Source organism: Nannobrachium achirus (genome assembly GCF_963921795.1).
Source record: "Nannobrachium achirus genome assembly, chromosome: 13".
Classification (NCBI taxonomy): domain Eukaryota; kingdom Metazoa; phylum Chordata; class Actinopteri; order Myctophiformes; family Myctophidae; genus Nannobrachium; species Nannobrachium achirus.
In genome coordinates this window covers 47,173,250-47,187,992 of record NC_137833.1, presented here as the reverse complement: position 1 = coordinate 47,187,992, position 14,743 = coordinate 47,173,250, and the positions used below count along the sequence as shown (strand labels likewise).

The window sequence follows — 14,743 nt, the reverse complement described above, 5'->3', positions numbered from 1 at the left end:
CACATGCACGCACTTGCACACATGCACAGCACAAATGCACGCACAAGCACTCGGGTGCACACACAAAAACACATACACACACACACACACACACACACACACACACACGCACACACACACACACACACACACACACCGCACAGATGGAGTGTTTGCTCTGTGCCGGATAAAAGCCAAGTGTCTGGAAATGGACCTCACATCTGCATTCCGTTAAACACACTAATAATACCCCCCCACCCCCCTCAACCCCCAAACACAACACTGTGGATGCATGGTATACTATACACACATCCAGAGTGAGAGAGAGAGAGAATGAGATAGGATTCAACCACAGCTCTGGAAAGTTCCAGAACTTAGAGTCAACAGTATAAAGCCAAATGTTTGGGATTTACTTACTAGTAAGAAAAACCGTTTCCCCTTCTTTCCCCCAACAGTGAGAACGGATGCCTCGGGTCTATGTACTGGAGCCAATGATGTAATGTAGTGGTTCTCAAACTTTTTTATTTTATTTCAAGGACTCTCCCATAACTCAGAGAGTGTACATTCTCAAGAGTTACAGACAAGGTAACTCTAGCCTGTCCATTTGGAACCACCTCAAGGAGGGAGCGTGTCATCTTTTCGACAGCACATCTTTTGGACGCGGGTGAATGTTAACCTGGTGAAATGCTAACCTGCCGACGCTGGTGAATGCTAACCTGGTGAATGTTAACCACTATGCCTAAACCTAACCCAAACCCTAACCTCAGTAAAACCATGCCTAAACCTAACCCTAAAACCAAACCCCTAACCCTAGCCCTTAGTCGAATTGATGTGACAACGAAAAAGCGTGATTTCCCCCTCAAGGAACCCGGAGAGTCCTTGGACCCCAACTTTGAGAACCACTCATGCAACCGAATTCTGCTGGATCAGATGAATCTACTCCGACTTCAGTTTTTTAGCTTTTTAAATCATTTGGAGCGTCGCTGTCCTCCTGAGAGACACACAGCGTAACTAAAGCCAAACATATGTTAGAAGAAAGGGGGGGGGAAAAAGAATGTACCCTGTCATAGCTTGCAAAACCCAAGCGACCATATAAAACAGTGGGGGAATGCATATCAAATCCCTTGTACAGTAGGCGTGCTTATTCTTTCATGGCAGCCTTTAACTGAAAGCCACCGGAAAGTCCCACAAAATAATTCTAAACGAGCTTGTCGTTGTTAAAAAGTCACACAATGTTGCCAGTACGCACCAACGCAATGCCAGTAGGTATATCACACATTATTTTGGTTATAAGTAACGTCATGGAAGATGTACGATTTTTCATGTATTTGTTTTTACGTACCACAATCGTCCTTCATTCAAAATATTGCTTGAGTCAGTGTTGGCAAAAGGAAAATTGCTCGTTATGCAGAATTGCCCTGCATGCATTTCACAATCATATTTATAATATTGCATTTGGTAATGCACTCATGCGTGCATCACTTATTAATGTTGGTAGGTGAGGCTATTTGGATTACTTTATGTGCTGCTGTGCAGCTTAACCCAATACACCATGTATATTTGTATGTTTTGTGTTAATATAAATCTGCAAAGCACTGGTACTATAACCTGGCAAATAATTGTATTTGCAAGATGCAGCGCAATATTCTAAAGCAGTGTTTCTCAAACTTTCAAATGTCAAGGTCTCCCCCTTAACTCTGACAGTTCATTTGGTTCCATTTACACTGTCAGAGTTACAGACCTGTTTGGGTCAATTTAGACCCCCATAAAGGAACCCACAGAGTCCCTGGAATCCACTTTGAGAACCACTGCTCTAAAGAATAAAAACAATGGAAATGTTCAAGTGAAGTAGCCCTACAAGTAGGCCAGGCCTACTAGGCCTACCTCAAAATTGTACAGTGCACATGTATGCAGTAAAAATCCATGTTAATGTATCTGAAACCTTGTTATGCATCCACTTAGTTCCATTTGTACACTCAGATTTGGAGTAAATTTCCACCACTGGTTTAATGTGAAAAAGTTTGAAAGCGGGGGGGAGCAGGAGGACATGTCGGGATACGGGGGTGGGTGGGCGCCGGAGGGGGGCATCATTTATCTCACTACAGTCACTCCTACTTTCTCTCTCACTGAGTGTGAGTGGGAGTGTGAGTGTGTGTGTGTGTGTGTGTGTGTGTGTGTGGGGGGGGGGGGGGGGGGGGAGGCTCAGTCACAGAGTGGATGGGAGGGGGTGTCTCTGAGAGAACGGGGAGGGGAGGGGAGGGGGCAGTGGTGTAACCAAGTACATTTACTCAAGTAACTGTACTTAATACAATTTTGAGGTGTTTGCATTTTTACTTGTGCATGCACTTTTACTACTCCACTACATCTCAGCCTCAGGTCCAACATTGTACTTTTGCTTTTACATGCATTTGAAAACGTTATAGTTACTATAGTTACTTTGGAGATTTTGATTATTATTACACAACATACATTAACCACTTCAGTCATTTGAAAATAGCAGATCTACAAGCTCACAGTGCGTTGTGATGGGACACACTGTGAGCTTGTAGATCTGCTATTTTCTATAAAGACTGTTATACATTTGAAAACTTGAAATGGGACATTCTGCATAAGCTGTACTTTTACTTTTGTACAAGTAATTATTTATGACAATAGTTTTGTACGTTTTACTCAAGTCAATTTTAGACTTTTTTTTAATAACAGTGTTTGTACAATTGCAGCATCGATACTTTTACTCAAGTACAAAATGTGAGTGCTGCACACATGTGGATGGGAGGGGGTGTCACTGAGTGAACGGGGAGGGGAGGGGGTCACTGCGGTTCCCCTGCGTCTCAGGGGTGTTTCGTGCGTGGATTTAACACAACCAGCACACTCCTCCACTCCACTCCACTCCACTCCACTGTCAGACTCAGAACGCGTGAGGACTTTACCGTGAGCAGATCTAATAACGCAGCACTACTTGGACATAGAGAGACACACACGCACGCACCATGGATATGAAATTACTGGCTCTGGTGACTGTGCTCGCCATGGCCACTTACTACGTGCCTCAGTCACAAGGTAGGCTGTTGATTTGACTTTTAATTTATTTCTGTTTGATGGACTTGGTGTTTGATCGCGCGTTTGTTAATGTTTATACAGCGTTGTCGGAACAGATGGCTGGAAGGAAATGCATGCATAAAACGGTCTGGAAGTTGTTTTAAGCTTATTACAGTATGCATTAATTGGTCAATTCGGATGTGTCTTATATGGATTGTCAGATTTTCTGTTGGGCTATTCTTCAATAGTTTGTTAGTCAATCAATCAAAACCTTTTTAGACTTAATTCGTCAATCAGCTATCAATTTACCAATTTTTTTAAAATGCATTTGTCTAAAAAAAACTATTAGGCTACACATTGAAAGCCTATGTAGGCTTTTACAGTGTGTGATTAAGGTGACTTCTTAGGGAATTCTAATTGTCAGTTTAATAAATAAATAGGCTATCTATAGTATCTAATTTAATTATTGCCAATATCACAAACAGTCCTGCAACTGTAGACACCTTTTGATTTCCCCTTTCAACCTCCCATCTCATTATTGGATACATTTGTGGCTCGAGTCTTTAAATAGAACTCTTTAATCATTTCATTCTTAAACCAATATTTCTCGGTTTATTTTGGGTTAGTCGTAAAGTCTTGGCGTCGTGCGTAAAAATGCGTGTGCGGTTGTTGTTATTGTAATAGGCTGCTTGTGCGCATGCATGTGGCTCTGGCAAGCGGTCCTATGTCGGATGGCTGATTTGTGTGTATTTATTCTACTCTTTGTTTTCATGTAATTACCCGCAAATTAGGGCACTATGAGACTAAACCACAGCCAGCCTACATGGCGACATCACAAACCTAACCTCACAGTGCCGCGCGCTTTTATCATGCTAATACCGTTGAGACAACACGTTTAGAGTGTAAAAAAAAAAAGAAATCATTTGCATAGCGGGCATGTTTTAATCCAGGGACTGGCAGTGGTAATTCTCCCACCATCTGTTTCAAATCCTCTATCAATGGCTTTACAAAGTGGTGTGATCCGGTGATATCATGCCGATAAGCAAGAGTTAGAGCATTCTGTTATCTTATCTGCAATGGTGTGGTGTGGGACCCTCTCGTTTCCCAAATAAATACCAGTGGTGGAAAGTAACTATTTCCAAGTAGCCTATGTTTACTTTAGTGCTGTAGGCCTACTTATAAGTACAATTTTGATTTATTTGTATTTTACTTGGTTATTTCAATTTCTGATACTTAAAACATCTACTCCACTACATCTCAGAGGCAAACATTGCACTTTTACTCCACTACAATTTGAAAGTTTAGTTAGTTACTTTGTAGATTATTATTACAACATTTACATTAACAACTTCAGCCCTACATTTGGCCATTTGAAATAGCCGAAAGATCTGTTATTCTCAAAATATTTGTACATATTTGAAAACTTGAAATGGGACATTCTGCATAATAGGCTACTTTTACTTTTTGTACTTAAGCATATTCTGATACCAATAATGTTGTACTTTTACTCAAGTAGGCCTACTGTTTGAATTCCAGAATTGTAACAGTGTTTCTACATTATTATTGATAGGCTACTTTTACTTAAGTAACACATGTGAGTACTTTTTCCAACACTGATACATTTGATTTAAATAGCATTTCCTCCAGTCTATCTGTATCTCCGCCACAGGGGTTGTGAACTCTGCAGAGCAGGCCTTCCATTTACATCATTTCTGTTGGTTTCTTCCGTTTACCAGATAGACATAGGATAGCATCTAATATGAAGGCTGGTGGTGGATCTTTAGCTGCCTTTTAAAACAGAACGTAAGCACTTTGTTGCCAAGTATGAGTTTGTCGTCTTGGCATTGGTGCAGCGACATAAAACCGACTACCGCAACGCACATAGAAGTTGAAGCCAGACAATAATGTCACCAATACCATGTGCTGTTCTTAACACGCATGCATGTGATGTTATTGACTACAATCTTTACAATTACCTCATTTTCTTGAACAATCACCAAAGGGGTCTTTTTTTCATTGACCTTCAAGCTAGAGTGTACACTGGGATATATTAGTCTAGCCTATATATGTAAGAGGTTCCAGAACAATACATTTTTTTTAATATAACCAATACATCAGACTCTATTTGTCTAGTGGTCCAAATATGTTTATTTGCGCGGGCCAAATGTCCCCATAGTGTATTCAGCGAGCAGATGGGAACAGTTAAACTTACCACTATGATTAAATACTGGCTTTTATCCCCCTTCTCTTGACCACGTCCCTGATTGATTTGAAGGCACTCAATGTTTTTATAACTAATAAAATGTAGGCCGGCCCTTCATCTTCCTCAGACATTTATGGTGCATGTAAAGAAAAACCTTAGGCGTCCAGTTGTTTACACTGTCACAGTTCAACAAACACAGACTGCATCATACAGTCAAAGACATACAAAGCATACATTGTATGAGTGTATGCCCCCCACACCTTTAATCTATAACCAAAGCTTATACTTCATACACAAAAATTCTCAGTGTTCATTTATCCATTTATAATATGGACCCTCACCCTGTACATTTGCAACATTTTGCACCCTCTCAGAGTTAAATGAACATCGACAATTTGGCTGTGTGCTTTTGCCGTTGTTTGGAACTAAAGCTTATACACTTGCAGGACTGTGTTGCTTGCCGAAAATCTGTTCCTGTCAGCAAGCGACACAGTCACACTATGTATATATATATGTTTGTTTTAAGAGGTTAACCGCTATCGCTAACCCGGCCGGGGAACCCCTGCTGGGCTCGCTATGTCTGCTTGTTTTTTCCTCCGGCACCAAATCTCTTTGCTAAAATAGCCGACCTACAAGCTCACGACGCGTCGTGTGGCAGGGCGTTGTAAGCTTGTAGACCGAACGTTCCAGAATAGAGAGGCTGGTTAATTGGGGAATAATTAAGACCTGGGACTCATGGGACTTATGGAAACTGGTAGGAGAGATAACTAGCAGTAATGTGTGAGTGTCCACAACCAGAGCATTCTTATACTGTGAAACGGTGGTTTCAAAGTGGATTTCAGGGTCTCTGTGGGTTCCTTTAGGGGGGTCTAAGTTGACCCATACAAGTCTGTAACTCTGACAGTGTACAAATGGAACCAAATGAACCCTAACGGGTCCATTTGGTTCCATTTGTACACTGTCAGAGTTAAGGGGAGACCCTGAAATTTGAATGTTTGAGAAACACTGCTGTAAAATACTCTGTTGGTAACATTTGGACACTCTCAGAGTTAGATTAAAACTGTACTGTAGATGTTACTGAATGTCTTGTTTCATCTACTTCATGTCAGGGAAAGCACGGAAGTGACAGAGACTAAATTGTGTTCTCTGTTCTCTTGTCTCCATGATGCAGCCAAACCCATCAGCCTGGTGGAGAGATGCTCCTGTCGTTCCACGGTCAACTCTCTCCCTCGAGGCATCATCCGCGAGCTGAGGTTCATCCACACTCCCAACTGTCCCTTCCAAGTGATGTAAGTATAACCCCACACATACTGCATCTGACAGCTCCAACATGGTGGCCACAAACTGAAAGCTGCAATCTGTACATGTTATAACCTATAACCTTACTGGGGTTATAGGACCAAACATTTACAGCTGAAGCATCCCCACGTGGCATGTAGGAAGATGTTGTTCAGAATCGTAAATCAATAAGGTTTTGGCTTATCAATTTTCGTATTGATTCTAACGGCATCACGTCAGAGAGAGAGAGAGAGAGAGACGAGAGTCGCCATTCTCATAATATTGGGATTCTGAAATCAATATAGGGTTATTATTCATTATTATTCATTCAAATTGCAGATGTAATACTCACATAGCGTTGCTTGTCAAAAACAACTGATGTACAAGCTAACAGCGAGGCCGGCGCAAACAAGCGGCCTGTAAGTTAGGCTTCAGCGACAGCCGGCCTGTGTGCTCGTTAAAGCCTAGTTTAGCTATACCAGGACTGAGCCGGTCACACCAAAAATAACTGATCGTGAAGCTGTTTTTCAGCTATTTTCAGCAAGCGGACACGGTCGTACAAAGAATAAATGAGGGTTTTTTATCACATAGTGGCACAAGCACACGCTCGTGCACTCCTGGCTCAAAAAGAAGACAGGTTTCCTCCTGGGAAGACATTTCTCACCATCAATCTTTTGGATGTGACAGACAGAGAAAGGAGCCGTGCACACACACACACACACACACACACACACACACACACACACACACACACACACACACACACACACACACACAGAAAGACGTTTGTTTTTTATGCAGATCCTTTTAGACAGACAGCCTGACACATCCACAGGAAGTGTGGTCTATTGGTGTTTAAAAGGAGAGTGAATGTGAAGGAAATTGGATGCTGCTTTGTTTTCAACAGGAAAGCAATAATTGTGGTTCGACGCAATTGGTTTCGGTTCTCGTTAGCTTCCCACGCAGGGTTCCGAGCTTTAATCTTTATGGTCCAGTCTTACTCATTGTTCTGGTTTATGTGCGGCGCACGTTTTAAAAGGGGGAAATGAGCGCCAGCGCAGCGCTTCAGCTTGATTCACTTTTGATGGGAGTGGGGAGAGTCGAGTCAAGATAGCCTCAAGGGGACTTGACAGCTCTATCAAACCAAATAAACGTTGTCCAATAATGATAAACAGGGAACGTGTACTGGAGGGCGCATGATGTCCCCACATGGGGGACATACGATCCTCACCCTGGCCCTTTCTGCAAATAGCCCCCATGTTATTCTGAAGAGGGTAAATAACCAATAGCTGCGTGTCAAAGTATGGGACGTGATTCTCATAGCGCTATAGTTCTCTCATTCTCTTAGACATCAATAAATAGATATTTTAGCCACAATGATCCCTAGTGTTGTATTGTGTACACTTCTGCTTTGGCAATGTAAACGTATGTTTTCTCATGCCAATAAAGCCAATTCAATTGAATTGAATTGAATTGTATTGAATTGAATTGAATTGAATTGAATTGAATTGAATTGAATTGAATGAACTATTCTGATTCTGGCCACATCAAAACAGGTGACAGCAGACAAGCATTCAGCATAAAAGAGAATCGTTTGGTCAAATAAATGTAGGCAAAATAGCAGATCTACAGCCTCTTGATCGTCTCCTGAATAAATGTAAATGAAGATTCTACAATCTACATAATGTGCGCATACTGTGTACTCTCTCTGTGGAGCACTTCGGCTAAACTCGCCTTGTTCTTTTCTTTCCATCTTCTTTTCAGTGCCAAGCTGAAGACAAACAAAGAGGTCTGTCTGAACCCAGAGATCAGGTGGCTGCAGCAATACCTGAAGAATGCTATCAACAAGTAAGTGGCTTCACATCCAGCTAATGCCTTTTCCAGTCCGTCAGCACTTGGTTTGGGTGTTAGGTAGCCTATACGGTACATGACTTTGAGCCTAAGTGTGTTTGGGTTAAGGACAGGGTTGGATTTCTTCTGATACTGTATATTGTTACTTTATAACGTATTCATTCCCGAGATTGAACCTTTCATTTATTCTTGAAAAGATACTTGAGGTTTCCCTCATTTCTGACGTAGTCGCATTTACAATTACGGAAACAAGCAAAAGAACAAACATATCAATCACAGAACAATAGTATTGAATTTAAAACAGTTGCAGCTTGAAACACAAAGGGGTCTAGAAATCAAAGTCCTAAACAATGCCAGAGATGGAAGAACCTATACTGTTAAGTCTCCAGAGACAATGCGGGAGGCCATTCCAAGAGCGACATCACAGGAGAATGTACTTTTACCAAGCTCTTGGGAATCTATGAACTGGGCAAGCCATTAGAACAAGTCCTGTGGCTTCCAGAATTCCAACATGGTTGAAATGCAAGGAGGTAGCTTGCTGATAAGGGACTTGAAAATATACAAATACCAGTGTTTGTTGTGCAACAGAAGGCCAACCAACCTTACTAGTTATTACAGCATTTAAAAGGACAAAATGTTTAATAATAGACCAAGATCATAGCCACTTTCACCCTTGCATTCCTATTTCGGAAAATGTACAATTTCCAAAATAGCAGATGTACAAGCTCACTACTTGTTGGATTGCAACACATTGTGAGCTTGTACATCTGCGATTTTATCAAATGTATGGAAGAGAGCAAGCGTTTACGATTTGACACAGCAGCATGCAGATAAATCATATCACCACAGTCCTTAGACGATAAGAACACTGCTTAGATAGTGCTTCCCACTAAATAAATGAAAACCGGTTCGGTTATGTTTCTGTACTGGAAGCCAACTTTCTGTCTCAACTTGGAGGCAAGGTTTTCCAAAGGGAATTCAATTCCCATCAACCCAATGCCCAGATATTTATACTCTGTGACTCTCTCAATATTTTGAATGAGCTGTAGAACCATTCACCGCTGCAGAGTCGTAGAGCAAGCAAGCGAGAATGCAAATGTGCATTTGAATACTTGTGAATTGAATTGAATTGAATTGAATTGAATTGAATTGAACTTGTATGTCGCCTGTCAATGGCCTATTAGGAGAGTGACAACCCTTAATAGCCCAATAGTCCTAACCTGGAACATGCAGTTACATGACTAAGCAGTAAGCACAGCACAGGACTACACAGTGACTGGCTGACGACTCATGTCCTTGCGGTAGCAGATAATGAGAGTCACACACCGTTGGTTTGTCTACCGTACTGCACATCAAGGCCCGCCCGCATTATGAAAGTGCCCACATGTGGTCGCTGAACCAGTTGTGAGATGATGGCGAAGTCGGACATGTCTTTTGGAACAGAAACCAAACTCGGACATGTGTCCACATAATATACTGTAGCACCCTCCAACTCTGCCCCCACCTCCCCCCACCCCGTAGCGCCATCCGACTCCCCCCCCCCCCCCCCCCCCCCCCAACCTCTCGTCTGCCTCGGGAGGAGAGGGGAGTCTGTCCCGACGAGGTTGAGGTGTGAATCAGGCTTTTCGCATAACAAAACATCTCAGGTAGAGCGTTGATGATGCCTCTTTGCAAATGCAATGTGGCTGCGCTGCATGCATTGTCGATGGTGACGCTCCTTCAATGCTGAAGTTGTGCAACTCATTCAAACTGACTCCCCGTGGGACTGACTGCAACATGATTAGATTTATTTTGTTGTGGAATAAAGCTAATAACTCCAGATGGCACATTTGCAAGGAAATCCTTTGTTGGGTGAATTTGTTTGACGTGACCACCAGTGATCAGAGTAATTGCTTTGTGAGCGATGTGCGGCATCTCTCGTCATAAATCCTCGTCAAAAGGTCCATTAAAGTCAGCAAATCTCAAAACAAGTAGCCTTTCCCGTGTTACGCCTGGCGATAAAAAGCAGTTGTGAAAGCACCACCTTGATTGATGCATACGCTTCATCATAACATATTGTTTTATGTTGTACAGGCAGGGGCCCAAAAATAGTACAAGATTATTCAAAGTAATCGCTTGGAAGAAAATCCCTCAGCCAATCAACAGCTAAAAATGTTCTTGTCCCCAATGGCCAGCTAATAGTTCACAAGGTTGTGTGTTCCTTTGAATAACGAAAAACAATAAATAACGAAACTAAATCTCGCTCATAGTTGCGTAAAAAGAGTGCCGTCCAAGATGAAGTGTTTGGCTCCGTATCCTTGAATCAACCGGGGACACGTTGGAACACCAGAGCAGTCCAACGCTGGCTTCTATCACAGGCGTACTCTGGCAGACAGTCGTAGTTGGAATAAATTCTCATTATAGTTTTCAAAGTGGTGTTTATCGGTGAGAGCCAATAGCCAAGAAGAGCTTCACCGAGTGTACGTATATTTCGCTGTCTCTTCACTTGGCCAAAAGCTTGTCTGCACTCCTCCTTGTACTAACTCATCTGTGGGTTCCGTGTGCCAGCCATCACAGCCACGCTGTAAAATTACGAGCGTTAATTTGGAGAGTGCAGAAATGGACCCGAAAAGGTTCATGTGTGCACTCTCAGAGTTCAATAAACACTTTTTTTTGTTTGCAATCTGCTTTTCAGCAAGCTCAGCCTAATATACGATGTTATCATATTTCAGCTTTCTGTGCTGTTTATCTCTTGGCACTAACTCAAATCCACTGTTTCTGTGTCCCCCAGGATGAAGAAAGCCAAACAGGCCGTCTAGAGAGAGAGAGAGATCCAGCAGATGGACCGCAGACAAGGCTCTGGACCATCACTACAGATATGTGACGACATGTGTAATGTGTGTGATTATCTGGCATGCTATACAGCACTTACCCTGCCTTCTCCTCCCATGATGGGTCCCCAATGAACTCTTCAACCATGGCCACCAAATACGCCTCAGTCAACGCTATATCGCCATCACCACTGCACCATCTACCATAATACACACTCCTTGTTGCAAACTGTAATTATATCTGTCCTGTGCGAGTGTATGTTTTTTTTTATAACTCTGATGTACATACTGTATGTTTTCCTCCTGTTTTGTTTTCTGTTGTGTTATTGGACCTCATAGTAAAGAGCTATTTTTGGAGCTGTTTTGTCCCCCTGGCCTGTCTGTCATTTAGGAGTCAGGAGGACTTGGGATTTTTGTGTCACGCGGGGTGGGGGAGGGGGCAATCGCGTAGCCACATCTGGGCCCCCCGAGACTCGGGGTAAACCCTCGGGGTGAGACCGTGCGAGGGGTTTGGTAGCGGTCATCCTAAACACCCATCAACCGTCGTCTATAGCTTGTTTTTCGTACTGCCTTTGGGGCGTGGGGGTCCTCTGAGGATGAAGATGAAGAGCACTGTGAAATTGTGAGGAAGAGTAGGACACTGTGGTTAGCGGCGCAGAAGGGAGACAGGCTTTTTCTATAGCTAATCCTTGCAATGGTATATCCATGTTTGTCCTACCGATGGACGAAACAGCGTGGAACCATTTAGATGTTTATGTTCCCAGAAAATTAACCACTTAAGCCCTATATACTTAGCCGTGCGACGAATGCCGGCAATATCCGATCTAGACGCTCACAACGCATCGTTTTGTGAGCTTGTAGATCTGCTACTTTTGCTATTTTTTTTTACAATCTTCGAAAATTGAAACTTGGGGGGGATTCGGGAATTTCTTTTTGCTGATAATAGCATGCAAAATAGGGATCATGCCAGGGTGAATCACAGAGTTGAGCAGCTTCTCTTTAAAGCTAAAAATGGCGCCGTACCGGTATGTTGGAATTTCACTGGGTGCCAACCACTCCCCACCATATAAGAGTCTAGTAAAAATGGTAATTAGTATACTTTTGTCATGGAAATGTTGATGCCAGCAGGCAGCACAGCAGAGTAATTCCTGACCCTGTTCTGTGAACTGTTGTGCGTCTATGATCATGTGACCTTATGTTACCCAACATCCATGCGTTTTCTTTTTTCTTCTATAATTCCTGCACATCTGGAGCCCAAATTGAGCTAATTGAGCAACCAATGGGTCTGCAGTGTTCCTTACGGGAATCATAAACGTTCATTTCAATTGGAGAAAACAGTTGAGCCCAAGAAAAACAAATGGGGTTTTTAGCTTCGACATCTTAAAATGATTCAGCCATGTTAGCAATGTATTAAAAGTGCTAAGAGAATTCACCAGATGCTAATTAATTGCTCGGCAGAAGGCCATGATGTGGAGAACTGTTATGTAATGTCAATAGTTCTTGTGCTGTCAATAATAGTCGAGGCATTGCCAATAGTATTTGTTGCTGTAGAAGTTGTAGTAGTATCATATCTAGAGGTAGTAGGATTGGTAGTAGTAGTAGTAGTAGTAGTATAGGTAGTGGTAGTAATAGTAGTAGTAGTAGTAGTAATAGTAGTAGTATTAGTTGTAGTAGTAATAATATAGAAGGGTTTTACTAGCTTCTCCTGTTATCGAGATAACAATGCACTTTATATCCAATGTATTCATTTGTCAACAATAAATCTACAGAGAGAATCCCTCAGTTTATAGCTAAGTGCATGAGGTTATTTGAAGTTCCCTAAAATTTTCTTTGATACGAATTCTGTTCCTATATTTGTAAGAACAGCCCGTACAAACGTACACGGGAGATGACACCCGTTCACTATGAGTACCCTTCCTATTATGTAAAACCTAATATCAAACAAATGTTTTATTTTTGTACTCTTTTATGTCGATTTTGTGTTCATACAGTGTAGTATAGTCAGACATTTATATGAAGGAGCCTTTTATTTGTTTTATCGTTCAATGTATAAAAAAATAAATACTTGTATACAAATACAGTAAAAGTTATTCTTAAAGGTATGGTGAATCAATCATTTCATGCATTATTTTCAAAATGCAACACGCACCTTTTCTTCACACAGATTTGTAGCATTCACCTCAGAAAACACATACAGATATACTTCACATTCAAACACAAACATTTCTGGGGGACATTGCATTGATTTACTTTCATTCCATATCCCTTTACCGCTAACCGTAACCATAACCATAACCAATCCAAACTGCATGAACCCACACTACATCTACCCCTAACCCCAAACCTCGTAAAACTGCAGTAAAACTTAAATGGGGACATCAATTTTGTCCCCAATTAGACACACGGTTCCAATCAACTGGTTTGATGTCCAAAATATGTCCCCAAATATGGCCTGTAGACACGCAAACACACACACGCACACAAACTGAAGACGTGCACCTGCCAAAAACGCTACTTTTAGGAAATGGGAGAGCAAAATCCTGTCAAATATCAAAATAGATCCAGCGTAGTTATTATTTAATAAGCTCTCGTTGATACTTTTCATTGGTTAAATCTTTAAAACCCACAAACAGACTTAAACTGACCTTCAAACTGGCGACCCCTTGGGCAAGTCATTATAGGCCAACATTTTCAAAACGTTTTCAAATAGTTCAAAGAAATAGCAAAAAGAGACGACCTACGAGCTCACAACGATAAAGTGTAAAAAAAAGGGCATCATTAATGAAATTCATGAAAAAGAAAAAAAAAAACATTCAAAGATGAGATGTGGAGATACGCAGGGTTTATACCCGACGACGTGATGACATATAGTTTACATGCACAGAGCCTTGAGGCTGCACTGAATCAAAATATTACGACAACCAAATTAGTCAGACCACAGAACCGCAGAGAAAATCCACAAAGACACAACACACGGGAGGGGGAGGCTGTTTCAGCGACGACAACATACAGCTGCACTGCCTGTACAAACTGTTACTGTATGCGTGCCCGGGTCATTAGGGCAGCCTGAAGGCTTTGATGTGAGAACGTGTGTGAGTGTGTGTGTGTGTGTGTGTGTGTGTGTGTGTGTGTGTGTGTGTGTGTGTGTGTGTGTGTGTGTGCGCGCGCTTGTTTTAGAATGGCAAAAACGAGAGCCAGGGAGAAATGATCCTGCTTGTTATTTCGCCATTAACTCCAACGAGCGGCCATTAGGAAAACATTAGAGTTAAAAGCGATGCACTTTGAACTTGTGTTTGAGCTGTATATACGGCCCCTATACAGTATGTGAGGCAGAGCACAGTAGGGCATGAGATGAGAAGATGACCACTGATTGAGACCGATTTAGAGAAAGATAATGGCCTAGTATCCAGGCACGTGCACACATAGACATCAAAGGGGGCTCGAGCCTCTGCCCTTTTATCTGTCTGTAAAAAGTGCCCTCTCCAGAATGCAGTTTTTACTATGAATGCAGTTTTTACTATGGTGAAAGAAATGCAAATGCCCTCTTTCCATGCCATACCTGAAGGCAGCATTCAATTGCCTT

General features: G+C 42.0%; 1 protein-coding gene across 1 annotated transcript; it reads left to right on the top strand.

The window, feature by feature from the left end:
- Window positions 1–2,952: 2,952 nt before the first annotated feature.
- Window positions 2,953–8,351, top strand: cxcl12a (chemokine (C-X-C motif) ligand 12a (stromal cell-derived factor 1); the record flags this gene model as incomplete). The annotated part of the gene is made up of 3 exons (XM_080739769.1): window positions 2,953–3,039; window positions 6,393–6,510; window positions 8,264–8,351. Exons 1-3 carry the CDS (start codon window positions 2,970–2,972, stop codon window positions 8,349–8,351), a joined length of 276 nt encoding a protein of 91 aa, XP_080595895.1. The 5' UTR covers window positions 2,953–2,969.
- Between the last annotated feature and the right edge of the window lie 6,392 nt (window positions 8,352–14,743).